The 15,787-nt window shown below is 41.4% G+C and overlaps 2 protein-coding genes across 3 annotated transcripts; one reads left to right on the top strand and one right to left on the bottom strand.

The window, feature by feature from the left end:
• The first annotated feature begins 1,403 nt into the window (after positions 1-1,403).
• grhprb (glyoxylate reductase/hydroxypyruvate reductase b) lies at positions 1,404-4,993 on the top strand. The gene is made up of 9 exons (XM_037763794.1): positions 1,404-1,659; positions 1,995-2,128; positions 2,224-2,296; positions 3,069-3,185; positions 3,273-3,361; positions 3,464-3,568; positions 4,271-4,406; positions 4,510-4,640; positions 4,769-4,993. Exons 1-9 carry the CDS (start codon positions 1,487-1,489, stop codon positions 4,888-4,890), a joined length of 1,080 nt encoding a protein of 359 aa, XP_037619722.1. The 5' UTR covers positions 1,404-1,486; the 3' UTR covers positions 4,891-4,993.
• Positions 4,994-8,599: 3,606 nt separating this feature from the next.
• On the bottom strand, positions 8,600-15,259 carry LOC119484728 (zinc finger and BTB domain-containing protein 5). 2 transcript variants are annotated; one of them, XM_037763783.1, is made up of 4 exons: positions 15,149-15,259; positions 12,821-13,034; positions 11,808-12,653; positions 8,600-11,177 (listed from the first exon to the last, which is right to left on the bottom strand). In XM_037763783.1, the coding sequence occupies exons 2-4, from the start codon at positions 13,028-13,030 to the stop codon at positions 10,026-10,028; spliced, it is 2,208 nt and encodes a 735-aa protein (XP_037619711.1). In that variant the 5' UTR covers positions 13,031-13,034; positions 15,149-15,259; the 3' UTR covers positions 8,600-10,025. The 2 variants fall into 2 exon arrangements, with proteins under 2 accessions (XP_037619711.1, XP_037619710.1); XM_037763782.1 differs by lacking the exon at positions 15,149-15,259 and adding an exon at positions 14,670-15,141.
• Between the last annotated feature and the right edge of the window lie 528 nt (positions 15,260-15,787).

Raw genomic sequence — 15,787 nt, 5'->3', positions numbered from 1 at the left:
AGATTATTTGGATAAGAGCATTAATTAAACATAAAATGTAAATGTGGCATCTCTCTCTTTCTTTTTTCCCTTACTTTCTTTATTTTTCTGATTTTAGAACCTATGGGAATCTTAATTTTCTGTCTTATTTTCATCCTCATCAGACTTCCTTTAGATCCGGAGCTGACCAGCAGAACAAAAAATGGGGCAAAGTTCAAACCCATTAAGGTGCTCAATATGCGGCTGAGCTATGAAGGAGAACCAGATAATATTTATATTGTCATATTATTATTTTGGTCACTTTTTTAATTTCATTTTTATTTATTTCATTGTTTGAAACTCAGCTCCAGTTGAGAAAGTAAAGACAGATTGCTGAACCAGTCCCAGCCAGAGAGACAAAACAGAAAAATAGAAAACAGCGTTTGGGTCTTCCACTGTTTAAAGAAACAAAGGTCAACAGCCGAGTGAAACATTTACATACTGACTCCCACTCTGGGAGAGGATTTAACCTCTTCAACTCCTTGAGTGCTCGGCCGACTTCACTGTGTCACAGAGGCTGTAGCAGGCTTGTTTAGAGCTAGAGTGAAGGTACTGTCTCGTATCATATGAAACTAGAAAACCTAAATTGATACCAATCATGCTAGCTTGTCGGCTAAATAATGCTCAGAAGTTAGGTTAAGCTTTGGCGAGGGTAAAACTGACATGGCCATAGTCACAGGGGTCCCTTGACCTCTGACCTCAAGATATGTGAAAATGGGGTCTATGGGTACCCACGTTTGGGGCAAATCCATGCAGTTTTATGAATGCAGTATAAATGTGTTATTTTCGCCTATTCTAATATCTATTTCTGTATACTGGGGTCCCTAAACAGTCTTGTAATTACGTAAATTGGGTATGACTGAAAGCGGAGAGTCTTGTGGATCCAATGAGCCAAATTGTATTCATGTGTGATGATGTTAGTCCCCTTAGTAGCCATTTCATTATAGTGAGACCATTTTTTTAAACGTGACCTCACTTTATAAAATTACCTGTGGTGACCTCTAGGATAATCACAGCCTCATGAAACTTTACAACCACAAACTAGATACCTAGAGCATTCAGAGGATGTATGGTAGATTGGCTATAATGGGGTTTCCTTAGTAGTTTACAGAAAAAAAAGTGGTCTATATATATATATACACATATATATATACTGTATATCTTTTAAATTCAGATTGGCCTAGAGTGAAAATGTTCTGAAATTTCACTTAATCCTGAAGCTGGACAAAGATTTGACTCAATGATTTTGTCAGTGACATTTTGATTTGTTTTGACAGCATCCCTCAACTTCAGACTTTAGAGACACCCTCCCTCTGATCATATTGGTCAGAGACACACACAGGAACCTCCCCCCTGAACTAGAGCCAAAGTCAAGCACATGCACACACAACAGACTCTGAACTCCAAAGCACCACTGTCATCTCTCGGACACCTGCCCCCCCACAGGTTTACTTACACTCTCCTGGCAATGTGGTGCAGTCGTATGGCACTGCGTCGGCTCCAGCGGCTCGCTGTTGCTCCTTTGAATATCACTGGGGGTCTAACGAGCAACGTGCAGAGGGAGATGTCAACCCTGCCACGGGTGTATGTCACCCGACAGATCCCACCTGAGGGCCTGAAGATCATGCGTGAATCTGGAAAGTGAGTCATAGTGTCCTGTTAAGTCACTTAATATAAATGATTTTTTATATAGAATCTTGTATGAGCAATTGATTGTGTCATGTAGCTGATTTAACTGTGATGCCTTTTTGAATGGTCTGCTTTGAGTTCATCATTTACTTTGAGTAAACAGGACTGCTAATGTTTGCACTTCGGTTAGTCAGATAAGACATGTAGTCTAAAGGGTATTCCCCCACAGCAGAGCTGAAGAAATGTCTCTCTGCACCGTAAAGTCCAACCAATGAATTGTCTTCAGTGGGAGATTAATTAAACAGTGATTTGATTTGGTTACTCAGTCATGCTTTCTGTTTTCCCAGGGTTCAGTTTGAGCTGTGGGACTCCGATGACGTCCCTGTACCCAGGAAGGAGCTCCTGCAGAAGGTCAAAGGTGTTGACGGGCTGGTCTGCGTGCTGACAGAGAAGATTGATGCAGAGTTGTTGGATGCTGCAGGTCTGAGGAGTCTTTGAGTCAGTTGAATGATAAATGCAATGAAAACACTCTCAAATGTACATGTGTGTGTGTTTATGTTTGGTGTACTCCTGCAGGTCCAAACCTGAAGGTTCTCAGTACTATGTCAGTGGGTTTTGACCATCTCTCTCTGGAGGAGCTGAAGAAAAGGTGCTTCTTATCTTTCTATTTCCTTAAAGGAATAGTGTGTAACATTTAGGGAGATCTATTGGCAGAAATGGAATATAATATTAATAAGTAAGGTTTCTTTAGTGTATAATCACCTACTACAGTATCTACGTAGGGAGCAGGTCCTCGCCACGGAGTCTGCTATGTTGCACCGCCATGTTTCTACAGTAGCCCAGAACGGACAAACCCAACACTGTTAACTTTTCCCGCTTGGGCCAGAGTCGAAAACGTTACTCACTGCCGTCGCAGCCGCTCTCTCTCTTGCTTCACCACTCACTTCCCACGTACACACACACTCTACGCACTGGCTCAAGAGAGGGACCTTCGCGTTTTCGCGTCAGCCACCGTAGCTTTCCAACATGCTTGGCAGACAGAAAAGGCTTCAGTTGGTTGCAATCTCCTTACTTCCCCGCTAGATACCACCAGATCCTACACACTGGACCTTTAAGACACATTAAAGGGGCGCTATGTAAGAATCCTGGAAAAAACGTCCCGCATTCTTCACATTAAAAGCAGTACATAGGCTGATAGAGGAAAGTCGTCCCAGAGTGTCGTGCAAGGTCAAATTTTTTAGGTTAGAGTACAATGTGTTCACACATTGGCAATAAAAAAATGATTAAAATATGTGTGAAACTCACATACAGTCCCTTTAAAATTAAAAGTGTTAATTTGTGTGTATACTTGTGTGTCTGCCACCACCTAGTGATATATGTGTATAACATTGAGTGTAATGTTTGTGGTGGTTTTCCCGCAGAGGGATCCGTGTGGGTTATACCCCTGATGTTCTGACCGATGCTGTGGCTGAGCTGACTGTGGCTCTGCTGCTCACTACCTCCAGGAGACTCATAGAGGCCACACATGAAGCCAAGACGTAATGTCACATACACACTCAAATCTGTCCATGTATACATTAACAAATTTTATTTGGGGTAAAAGGTTAAACTCTCTCTTGTGTCAGTGGTGGCTGGGGCACGTGGAGGACTCTGTGGCTGTGTGGACATGAGCTGGCCAACAGCACTGTTGGTATCCTGGGCCTGGGGAGGATTGGTGAGCATGCAGTATCTGAAACACAACATGCACCTCAGCTTATCATCAAACAGACATTTCTGTAAATGCAACACTTCTTACCGGGTGTCTTTGTGCTCTAAGGTGTGGCTATCGCTGAGCGCCTGGCACCTTTCAAAGTAAAGAAGTTCATCTACACAGACGTGGCCCCCAGGCCAGAGCTGGCTAGTATCATCAATGCAGAGTATGGTAAGGATTATAGATTTGTGGTCACCAAGATGTTTCATGACATGATTTTTTTTAAATGTGTTTATTGGTTTTCAGTTTCACAGATAAGTTAAATGCAAACGACCTTTAGTGTCTTACAAACCAGAGAGCACAAAGGGACAAAAAAAAAAAAAAATAATTGGCAAATGATCAGAAACTAACAAAAACACACACAATTAGAAATAAATAAATAAATAAAATGATATAATAAAATTAAATTTAAAAAGGGGGGAGTTCAGGTTGCTAGGTCTGCAAATTACATATGAGGAGATTTAAAGCTTTGGTTCAGCGTAGTCCAGGAAGGGATGCCACATTTTCTCAAATTTTGTCGGCAGAGCCACGAAGTCTAAACCTGAGTTTCTCTAGTTTTAAGGGCTGTGTGACATCTCTCAACCATAAAATGCAACTGGAAGGTTGTTCGTTTTTCCAGTTTAGGAGAACCAGCCTGCACGCTAACAACAATTCATGCCAGCATTTTATATTGTTACTGTCAACAAGGTGGATGTGGAGTGGTTTAATCAATTGTCTGCACTGGCTAGTCAAAGAGATCTTTTATCATCCTGATCTCAGAGATACTTATTATGCTGTTGTGGTGTTATTTTAAGGAAATAAAATTAGATGTTATGAGAATTTGCAGCCTTTTATTTTAATGTGATAACATCATGGTACCATCTCTCGGTCTAGTCTCTTTCGACGAGATGGCAAAGCAGTCAGATTTCCTGGCCGTGTGCTGTGCTTTAACACCAGAAACAAAAGAGATCTGCAACAAAGACCTCTTCTCCAAGATGAAAAATACCTCCATCTTTATCAACACAAGCAGGTACCCAGACACATATTGAATCACATATTGCCCACCAAGATTCCCCAAATCTGTCCATGAGTACAGTATCTGTGCTTTAATTCTGGTCTTTGTGTTGTGTCAGAGGTGGTGTGGTGAACCAGGAAGACCTGTATGAGGCTCTGTTTTCAGGACAGATTGCAGGAGCTGGATTAGATGTCACTGTTCCTGAGCCCTTGCCCACAAGCCACCCACTCTTTACCCTCAAAAACTGCGGTGAGTCTGTCAGACTTATTGGTGCTTAAACTGCCTTCAAAACAGCTGTTTTTTTAAAAGAACACTATTAAAGACAATTTATCTACACTTATCAATTCTCACTGCCTTTCATTGGTCTTTTCCCACAGTGATTCTCCCACACATTGCTAGTGCCTCTTATACTACCCGTAACGACATGTCTGCCCTGGCAGCAAACAACCTCCTGCTCGGCCTGCGAGGTGAGCCGATGATCAAAGAGCTCAAACTGTGAGAAGAAACTGGTTCCTCTCTGGCTGATTATTACTGGACCATCAATTCAATTCATGCACCTAATTATTCTTCAGAAGATTTAAATAAAACCATGAAGTTTGTAATGGTATGCTTCCTTAATTGGGTACATTTGAATCTTAAGTCAACTCAACATCAAAATAACATTAAAGGTCTTATTGTAAGGCTGTCAAAGTTAACGCGATAATAACGCCTAATCTGTTTTGACGCATTAACGCAACTTGTGATTTTTTGGTTGTAGCAGTTATAAAGCTAGAGTGAAGATACTGGTATCATATGAAACTAGAAAACCTAATGAATCCATTGGTACCAACCATGCCGTACTAGCTTGTCGCAAAGGCGGTTAAATAACGCTCCAAACTTGCGCTACATTTTGGCGAGGAACAACTGTCATGGCCATTTTCAAAGGGATTCCTTGACCTCTGACCTCAAGATATGTGAATGAAAATGGGTTCTATGGGTACCCACGAGTCTCCCCTTTACAGACATGCCCACTCTATGATAATCACATGCAGTTTGGGGCAAGTCATAGTCAAGTCAGCACACTGACACACTGACAGCTGTTGTTGCCTGTCGGGCTGCAGTTTGCCATGTTATGATTTGAGTATATTTTTTATGCTAAATGCAGTACCTGTGAGGGTTTCTGGACAATATTTGTCATTGTTTTGTGTTGTTAATTGATTTCCAATAATAAATATATACATATATTTGCATAAAGCAAGCATATTTGTCCACAAGAGTATTAAATACTTGACAAATCTCCTGTTAAGGTACATTTTGAAAAGATAAAAAAATGTGTGATTAAATATTTTGATCAATTCACAGCCCTTATTGATAACATTTTCATGTAGACAAATTTAAAAAATAATAATAATACATCCACAGAGCTTTTAGAAAGGTGCTGAATAAAAGTATGGCTCTTCCTGAAAAAATTATTATGATTGTGAATTAATCATTTAAAAAATGTTGGTGGGTCCAAAATGAACATTTTGTTTAGAACTGTGCAAGATATCTGACATTTGGTTCCCACTTCTAACAAGGCTTGTGAGCCAACAGTAAAACGCTGTTTCGTATCACGTGGTATCTCTGGGTCGTCATGGTGGTAAGTGACTGGCTACGACTTGTTGTGAAGTAAATGCAATGAAACAGGGGAGGGAGAATGCAAAATCTAGTGGCTGAATGTTATCAATATCACCTTTAAATTCAGCTGTTACTTCATAAAAATGTCACCAGCAACAAAACAGAATTTCATTGTTTTTTTATTCAGTCTATACGACAACTGATCATACTGTACAATCTTCATAGCCTTCAACAGTACAAACATTTAGTCCTCTCATGGTTACACTATGTTAAGTATACAGACAAAAACACAGAAATACTTCAGATTTGGCATATCAATAAAAGCCCAGCTTTTCAAGCTAGAGGGCATAAGGCAGTGACTTTCATAATCAATTTAGGCCTTTTATGTATTTTAACATTTTGGCATATTCATACAGGGGGTAATACAGTCAGTGCATTTTTCAGAGATTCACATTAAGTGTTTATGCAACAGCTTTAGAAGACAGCACCATAATAATCCGTAACAGGCCACAGGGCTACATCTCTCCTTCCTCGCATCACCTCTACAACTTCTCAAGAGCATATCCCTCTGAATGTGAGTAAGCAACACAGACAAACACATTTGAGATTTAAGTCAGTGATCATTTTAAATTCTGTGGCCAAACTTCAACAACTTGGTTCCCTGGTGGCTTACAGGGCAAACGGTAGGTCAGCGTCATCTTTACTGGGAGAAACATCCTATAAGGCAATTATTCTTTTGAAGTAAGATGTCAAGATATTAGCCATTAACATATGTGTCAAATAAAAATGGTCATTTTGTATGGGCTAACAGTGTAATGACTCTACAGTACAACAAGGTGCCGACTAGAGATGGAAGCAATGACCAAGTGTTTCTCATTGACAGTGTAGGAGACACAATACAGCAAGCAATAAGGTATACAAAAAGGTAAACATGTATTTTTTTTCATTTTGGTTCACTAAAACAGAACACAACACTGCATGAACACTGATTTCATTTAACCAACTGTCTACCGATGAAGTTGCTCTTGTTTACAACCCACAGGATATCATTTTCTATGAGCTGCAAATTTCGATTTCTTGTCAGCACGTCTGTGATATTTTTCTTATGCAAATCGTCAATTGAAACATAGCTGTCAAACTTAACAGAATATGACAGGATTTACCAGGTTACAGGTAGACATTAAAATACAGTTACATACATAAAAAACAGCTAAAACTGCAGAAATTAACATTAAATAATGACAGGATTTATCAGGTTACAGGTCGACATTAATGACAGGAGACACTGTAAAATTCTGAATTTTCCCAATGTGAATTTGAATTTCACAAACTATGGAAACCGTGTGGTTTAGATCACCTGCCAGCAAAAATGCTACAACCCGTAGCTTGCAAACTCGTCCTGATGGTATACTGTAAAGAAGGAAAACCCTTGAGAGCTGGTAGAGTTGGATAATTGCAATACAGCAACGTTTTCACATAGTTCAACAAACATATTAGTTATAAAAAAGAATGATTTGTCTAAGTGCTTTTGTAACAGGTGCATTAGATGTATAAAGACACTGATTAAGTACAGTAGCAAAATTATACACAATGTTTAGTTCTTCGGGAGTAATTTTGTCTCCCCTCCAAGAAAAAAAATGATGAAACCAACCACAAATTTGCAATATTTACATTTTTAAAGCCCTTTTCAACACGTGCTGAACCTCAGCAAATCAGAGACGACTCTGCCTCTCAGCACAACTTCAATACCCTTTTAATAAACACACGTACTGTACACACAAGAACACTAGCGACCAGGGAAAATTGGCTGATGTGTGGACGGTCGGTAATCTCGTTGTGGTCGTTCCCAGTCAGTAACCAATAAGGAGGGAACGTCGCTAAATGCCGTATTTTATACAATTGAAAATCACAACAAATACAAACAGAATAAGGTGCTTTTACAGAGTGTGAAGTTGTTGCCTAAGTATTAAAATTGCATTATAATTAGGGCTGTCAATCGATTCAAATATTTCATCGCATGATTGTCCATAGTTAATCGTGATTAATCGCAAGTTAATCGCACATTTTTTATCTTTTCAAAATGTACCTTTAAGGGAGATTTATCAAGTATCTAATACTCTTACCAACATGGGAGTGGGCAAATATGCTGCTTTATTCAAATGTATGTATATATTTATTATTGGAAATCAATTAACAACACAAAACAATGACAAATTGTCCAGAAACCCTCACAGGTACTGCATTTAGCATAACAAATATGCTCAAATCATAACATGGCAAACTCAAGCCCGACAGGCAACAACAGCTGTCAGTGTGTCAGTGTGCTGACTTGACTATGACTTGCCTCAAAACTGCATGTGATTATCATAAAGTGGACATGTCTGTAAAGGGGAGACTCGTGGGTACCCATAGAACCCATTTTCATTCACATATCTTGAAGTCAGAGGTCAAGGGCGACCCTTTGAAAAGTTGCGTTAATGCGTTAAAGAAATTAGTGGCGTTAAAAGGAATTTGCGTAATTATCGCGTTAACTTTGACAGCCCTAATTATAATGAAATAATATATGAATATTAGTTTTCTCTATAAAAGAGACTACAGTCAGGCCCAGTGAATGCAGATTTTTTTCCTGCTTTTAATACAAAGATGGTGATAGTTGACATTTTCCTCTCCCTCATTGCTCCCCTAAACAATGTGACTTAATTCTCGGGTTAATAGCATAATGCCTGACAAGCACAAACTGGGGCGAGAGGTTGATCACAGCAATTCAGCGTTTCACATTCCTCTAAAACTTGTACTTGACAAACTACAGGTATACATGTTTGTAGTCACAGGAAGTGTGAAGGCCACTGACATATTCTCAACTTTAACTGAGCTCAGCGACACTTCTGGTGATGGTAATTTAAAGGTGCTTGGACTGAAAGGCAACTACAGAGGTCAAACATTTGACCTGATTTGGTGATTGAATGTGACATGAACATCCATCATCAGCTACTGAGAAATGTTGCACTGGGTTGCTCCTGTCCTGGTTGACAATGTCAATCGCCTCAAATTTCATCACTTCAGAAAATAAAAGCATCAAGTTTATATTATTTGTCCAGTTTCACTTCATAGAACAACAGGGTAAAAAAAAACTAATACAACTGTAGATTGTCTGTCATCTTTTCTGTTGGTTGAACTTGCAAAAAGTGACAGATTTCAGCATTACCTCAGCCCGCCTCACAGGACTCTATCCACCTTTTTGTACAGTAGAGTATCAAGAGCAAACAACTATCAACGGTACTTACAGGCATTATACCTGTCGCGCACAAACTGAATCTGAACCAGTTAGTTCACAGTCTATATGACTGCCCTCGCACGATTACGATGACTCAACAGTCTGATGTGGGATGCTGCTACATGTTTTACAAATGTGCAGTGAGAAATCTACACATTATCAAGCTATTTTACATGATCTTTGTTCTTAAAGTTGGTGCTGCACAGCTGCCTCTCATCTGCAAACACCCACACAGAGTGTTAGTGAGTCAAATTTGCTTCAATAAGCGTACCACAAAATTAAGGGATCACCTCAACAGATCTAAGTTTCAACTAACAACAAGAGGGCCCACATGATATAGAAAGACAATATAGCTAACAGTGTAGCAGCTTCAAAAAAGCCTAGACTGGCCCGGAGGAGTCCAAAATCCTCATAATACTCTCACAATTACAACAGGGGAGTATACAGTGTACATCTATGGTTCTCTATGATGAATCCATAGCAACAGATGTGGTACTTTGCAGGTCCTGCATCTCTATAATCTTTTAACAGGCTCCATGTGTTTACAAGAACTTGACAGTGTGGGTTTGTCCTGGAAAAGAAGATGTACGATTATCTCTATCTTTGGTCTGTCATCAGGACAAAACAGCGGATCAGATCCAGCTGCTCTGTCACAGCTTCAGAAAAAATCCAAACATTTTTGGGACTTTAATTTTCAGCCCATCATTGATTACTAATGTTTTCACCCTGTTGCCCCGCTCCACTTTGTTGCCGTGACCTCAGTCCTACAGCAGGGCATTGGACATGTTAGTGTTCTGCCAACGCAAACAGGTGGTTTTGCAATGCTTGTACAAGTGGGAGGACTGGCTGAAGCGCTTTCCACACTTAAGACATGCGTAGGGTTTCTCCCCTGTGTGGACGCGAATGTGTTTCTTGCAGTCAGTCAGGGTGAGGAAGGTTTTGCAGCAGATTTTACAGGCGTATTTCCGAGCTCCCTCGACCACCAGGACGTTGTGCTCCGACAGGGCCTTCTTGCACTTGGACAGGACGTCCGCTGAAGCTCGGGTCAGCTGAGGGGGGAGGGAGGTGGGCCTGCCATTGTTCATCTCATATCCACCGCTCTCGTTTAGAAGCAGAGGATTTGCCAGAGTTGAGGAGGAAGAGGCAGCATCCTGGAGAACACCACCTACTCCTTCTTCTCCTCCCATGCTGCCGGCCATTTTCGGAGCAATGCGTCTGTAACCTGGATAACACAGAGCGGCGGCAGCTGCTCCTGCAGCTCCTCGTGAGGGTCGCCCCAGGGAGTGAAGTCCGAGACTAGAGCGCTGGAAGTCCAAACCAAAGGGATCTACCCCTCCACGCCCTCCGCTACCACTTCCCCCACTTCCTCGAGGGTTCCCTAAACCATCTTGCAGGGGGCGGAGGAATAGAGAATCGGCTTGTAGGTTGTTTCCAAAACCGTTGCGACTCTCGCCACCGAGCGGACCTGACTTCAGAAGAGAGGAAGAAGCAGAGCCAGATGGTCCAGCAGCTTCCTGTCTGAGCAGGAAGTGGTGTGCTACGGCATCGCCGGTTGTTGTGTTGGGGAGGTCATCCTCTCCAGTAACCAACCCTGTCCCGCCATTCCCGAAATCCTTTGGGTTGAGGAAGCTAGAAATACTAAAACCAGCTTTGCCACCCAGTCCGCTATTACACCCAAAGCCTCCTCCGACTCCGGTAACTCCTCCCATGGTGCTTTTGAGGAGCAGCTGAGCGCTGGGCTGCAGCAGAGACTCAGAGCTGGGATGGAGTTCAGAGGTGAAGCTGCGGTCGCTGCTCTCTGGGCTCAGCTCTGCCTTCTCCTCCTCCTCCTGGCCTCCGGGCTCAGCCTGCGATGTCACGTCGCCGATTTCATCAGTTGGCTCAGGCGAACTTAGCGGCTCTCGTTTAACCACCACCTGTGTAAAGCAAAGGAGGACTTTCATCTCAGGCCAAAGGAGATTCACATTTTTTAGTCAGCAGCTAAACTAGAGCAGCATGATTTGTGATCGTCAGTAAGAACTTTCTACAAACAGATTCTTTCATGGGACGTACGAGTGATTTAAGAAAATACACTGTAATATGCTGTTATCCACCTCCATGACTGCCATGTCCCCTTGACTGCTTCCCATCTGAGTCATGGGCTTCTTTGCTCTGGCAAGATGTTTTTAAAGCACCTAACTAACTACATATTACATTCTAATTGGTTTCAGGTCCCTTAATACGACTACTGACACTGCTCAATTTGTTATGTTTTTGTCTGCAGATTTCCAACAGCATGACTTGGAACTATACCATGTGAATTCTTCTTATTTACTCTTAGGAAGTATGTAGCCTACATTATGCTAATGATCAAATCTCACAAACGGGTGGCATTCATCAGGTTGAAATAGGGGAATAATGACAACAAGTTTGTGCAATTAAGAGACGGCACACATCATTATAAAAAGCACGAAATTTAGGATACAAATAAGAAAATGTTGTTGCATGAGGCTTAATGAGAGTTACTTACTTTGCAACAACAACAAATAATCAAGCCACAACTTTACCTTCTGTTCCTGTTCTTCTGCCTCCTCCTCCATCCCTGATTTGATCTTCACCCCTGCTCTGTTGACCTGGTGGTCCTGGTCTTCCATGTCCTCCTCCTTCCTCACCCCTCCCTGCATTCTCCCCAAGTCCTCCCCCTCACAGTGTCCACTGTCGGACTGGCTGGGCATCTGAGGATCATCATGGGACATGCCTACTAGGCCAGTGATTGCGGCATCCAATTTGGATTCATCGCCCATCTTGTGGGAGTCCGGGGAGAGTAGCGCTCCTTCTTCTCGCTCTGCGCTCACCCCTTCTTCTCCTAACAGCCCCATGTTAGGACCTGAGGGCCGCTGCCTCTGCCTGGGTCTCTCCTCCGACAGGCCCAGAGAGGGCTTACGTTTGTGGAAGCGTCGGATCGGAAAGGAGGCCCTCTGTTCGACTGCTCTACTGCCAACTACGTTTCCAACTCCGTCCTCCTCCATCCCACCTAAAGCAGAGCTCACCAAGCTGAGCCCCAGCTGCTGCAGGAGGAAGGAGCGCTGCAACTTTGATGTGGCAGCATTTGCTGCGAGGTTAGCATTAGCTGCCAGGGTAGGGTTCACTGCTAAATCTGCGACCTGCTGCTGCTGCTGCTGCTGCCTGTGCCTCTGCTGCTCCTGCTGAGGGTGGTGATGCGTGTTTCTGTCAGATGGGGGGGACATGGGCAAGGTGCGCGTAGTCAGGTAGTGTTTGCAGGCCTTGACTACATTGTTGAGATGCAGATGTGAGGCTGCAAGGAGAATATCCATGACATTGCTCTCCCCCAGCATCAGTGTTGAGGTGTACATCATGTCCACCAGAGCAGCAAAAGCTTCAGCTGTCACCACCTGCACATACACAGGAAGTTGATTATTTGAAATAGTAGCAACACAGAGTTTAAAATGCTGAATTACTATCAGTTGAAGGGTCCCTCTCTCCACCTTCCACCTCTGATCACCATCACACTCGTCCATTCTCATCACATTCTTTTACACAATATTATTACGATCCTAACCTCGCTATCCAGCTGGATCATGTTCATGCTAGAATCTCCATCTGCGACCGTAAACAGGGCTCTGAAGTGGGTGCTGCAGGCCGCCAGCACCGAGCGGTGGGCCTTGAAGTGTCTGCTGCCCACCACGATGACACAGTCACACAGCTGACCGTGGACACGCTGATAGTTGAGCTGCTGGAAGATCTGCTCGAAGTGGCCCGGGAAATCCATGGCCCTAAAGACAGAGGAGAGCAAGGGTTGAAGGCGGATGAACGGGGGGGAGGAAAAATCAAATGCTGTTAAGCTGATTACTTGATTAACATAACATTTATCGACAGCAGTTTTGATAAATGTTTAAATCATTTGTTGACGAAAAATGCCAAGCATTTGCTGCTTCCATCATCTCAAAGTTGATGCTTAGTTACAGTAAACCGAACATCTTTTTTTTTTTTAGATTGTTGGTTGGAATAAAAACAAGCAATTTGAAGACATCAGCTCCTGCAATAATCTTGCACATGTTGAATTTTGCACATCTACATTTGCACATTTACTACCTCAATTATTTTCTTTTTCTAACTTGCACACTTTGCTAATGTATATAGTAGGTTATTTCTATGTTTATAATTTAGATTTTTTATGCTAGTTGTAGTAGTCAGGTATATTTATAGTGTATTACAATATTCTTTATATTGTGTATTCTATGGATATATTTCTCTAGCGTTGATATGTACATTTTATTTACTGTTCCTGTGCATTGCCTAGTTAACATGTTGATGTAACAAGAATTTCGCAATTTGGAATCAATAAAGTACATCTATCTATCTATCTATCTATCTATCTATCTATGACATTTGAGCTCTTGGAAACAGTGATGATCATTTTTCACTATTTTCTGATATTTCATAGACTAAATAATCAACTGATTAATCGGGTAGATTAACTGATAATGAAAATGAGTGTTGGTTGGAGTGTAAAGATGATGGTGGCCTAAATGAAAGTAAGTACAGGATAGATGGAAAGTAAAAGTGGGGTTAGTTAGAGTGAGTTTTTTTTACACAGATGAAGGTTGTTTACATGTGCCCGTTTTGTTTGAGAAGGTGTTGATAATGTTATTTGGGACAAAATAACCAAATATTGTGATGTGGTGAAAGTCATTATTCTGTGCTACCTACAGAAAAAGAGGGGCACACAACAATTATAGTGGGATTATTAATTAATGTTCACCCAGATTAATGTTTTACACATGCTGTTAAGTAATATGCAGTTAAATAACTTGCACTTTAGCTAGTCCAGCTGTTTATTAGGCCACTTGTCCTTCCTTCCTGCAGCTGTCAGACTCAGTAGACCACTTACACACCAAAAAAACTGACAATAACCTGATATTTTCAGGTGGCATTTCATTCATTCATTCATTCTCACTGTGCAATATCATTTTCCACGTGCAATTTTGTTAATAGTCTGTTTATTGTCAATACTGTATATACTGCTCCTATTTTTATACTTCCTTTATTTAAATGGTTCATATTTTGTTACACTTTGTTTAGCTCTTTTTGTTACTGTGTTAGCTGATGCATCTTGTTTTTTGCATTATCCCCTTTGCTGCTGTACACTGCACATTTCACCACTTTGGGACTAATAAAAGAGTATCTTATCTTATCTTATTAGTGGTATGAGGTGACAATGACAAACACAGTAGCTGCAGAGCATAGCCTCGCAGTGTAACGTTACTCTGCACTGTAATAATAACATTATATATTAGATACATAGTAGGTCTAGGTTGACTAACACATGACCAGTTAAAGCTAGTTAAAAGCATAACATTGTGTTGTAGTGATGGTGAGATAAGAGAGCAAGTAATCACTAGCATTACCTTGAATTTCCGGAAGCAGTAGGTAACAAGAGAAAGGAAGAGAGGAGGCCCTGACCAGGAACTACTGAGTAAAGGCTGCTAAAGTTAGCTGGCTGCTGACCAGCAATATTAGCTGTTAGCTGCTACAGAGAGTTAGCATAGGTTCACCATGCTGGACCGCTTGTCTCCGTATAGAAGCAGCTTTTTCCTTCATTAAATGTCGCTATAGCTGGCTAACATCGCTGCTGCTACTTCCCCACGTCCCCCTGCGGTCCCACGACCTCACGGTTAACTCGCATTGGCCGGTCTGGATGTCGGTGATGTCGGTGATGTGTTGCTGCTAACACGGTGACTGTTAGACTCTGGACCGTCTGTCCGCGTCACAGTCACATCAAACAACCGTTCATCAGACAGATACTGGCTGTCAGTCACTGTCTGGGTCCGACATGTTTGTAATGGTTTGTAGTAATTTATCACACTCAGACGGTGTTTGTTCCTACCAGACTCACAGGGTGGCGCTGTGCTTCACTTCCATATATTTATATATTTATATATATACTGTATATACACTCATGATGACCTCGCCGAGGTGAAGCCACACGGTGTCGCTGTGGCAACCTCAAAGACTGTGTGTTCCATTCAGAGAGTCAAGATAGTTACCCGGTTTCACCCGATGAGTTCACCCTGTGGAAAAACATTCTGCTACTGTCTTCTCTAATTTACGACGGAGTATTAGGGCCACATTGAGGGGAAAAAAAATCTGAGATTACGAGAATAAAGTCATAACTATTTTAGAAAAAAAGTCGTAATATTACAAGAATAAAGTCATAATTTTACGAGAAAAAAAGTCGTAATATCGAGAATGAAGTCATAATTTTACGAGAAAAAAAGTCTGAATATTACGAGAATGGATTTGTAATTTTACGAGAAAAAAAGTCTGAATATTACGAGAATAAAGTCAGAAGTTTTACGTGTTATTTTATACGATGGAGTATTAGGGACACATTGAGGAAAAAGAAAATCTGAGATTTCGAGAATAAAGTCATAACTTTACGAGAAAAAAAGTCGTAAAATTACGAGACTAAAGTCATAAAATTACGAGAATAAAGTCGTAAATTTATGAGAAAAAAGACGTAATA

This window comes from Sebastes umbrosus, chromosome 3 (genome assembly GCF_015220745.1).
Source record: "Sebastes umbrosus isolate fSebUmb1 chromosome 3, fSebUmb1.pri, whole genome shotgun sequence".
NCBI classification, from domain to species: Eukaryota; Metazoa; Chordata; class Actinopteri; order Perciformes; family Sebastidae; genus Sebastes; species Sebastes umbrosus.
This window is presented reverse-complemented; position numbering and strand designations above follow the sequence as displayed.

Coding starts and splice junctions, on each gene's coding strand:
- grhprb (XM_037763794.1), top strand. CDS start 1,487: ATGTGGTGCAGTCGTATGGCACTGCGTCGGCTCCAGCGGCTCGCTGTT. Junction 2,129..2,223: donor AGAGTTGTTGGATGCTGCAG/GTCTGAGGAGTC, acceptor GTACTCCTGCAG/GTCCAAACCTGAAGGTTCTC. Junction 3,186..3,272: donor GCCACACATGAAGCCAAGAC/GTAATGTCACAT, acceptor CTCTTGTGTCAG/TGGTGGCTGGGGCACGTGGA.
- LOC119484728 (XM_037763783.1), bottom strand. CDS start 13,030: ATGGATTTCCCGGGCCACTTCGAGCAGATCTTCCAGCAGCTCAACTAT. Junction 12,654..12,820: donor TGATCCAGCTGGATAGCGAG/GTTAGGATCGTA, acceptor GTGTATGTGCAG/GTGGTGACAGCTGAAGCTTT. Junction 11,178..11,807: donor CAGAAGAACAGGAACAGAAG/GTAAAGTTGTGG, acceptor TGCTTTACACAG/GTGGTGGTTAAACGAGAGCC.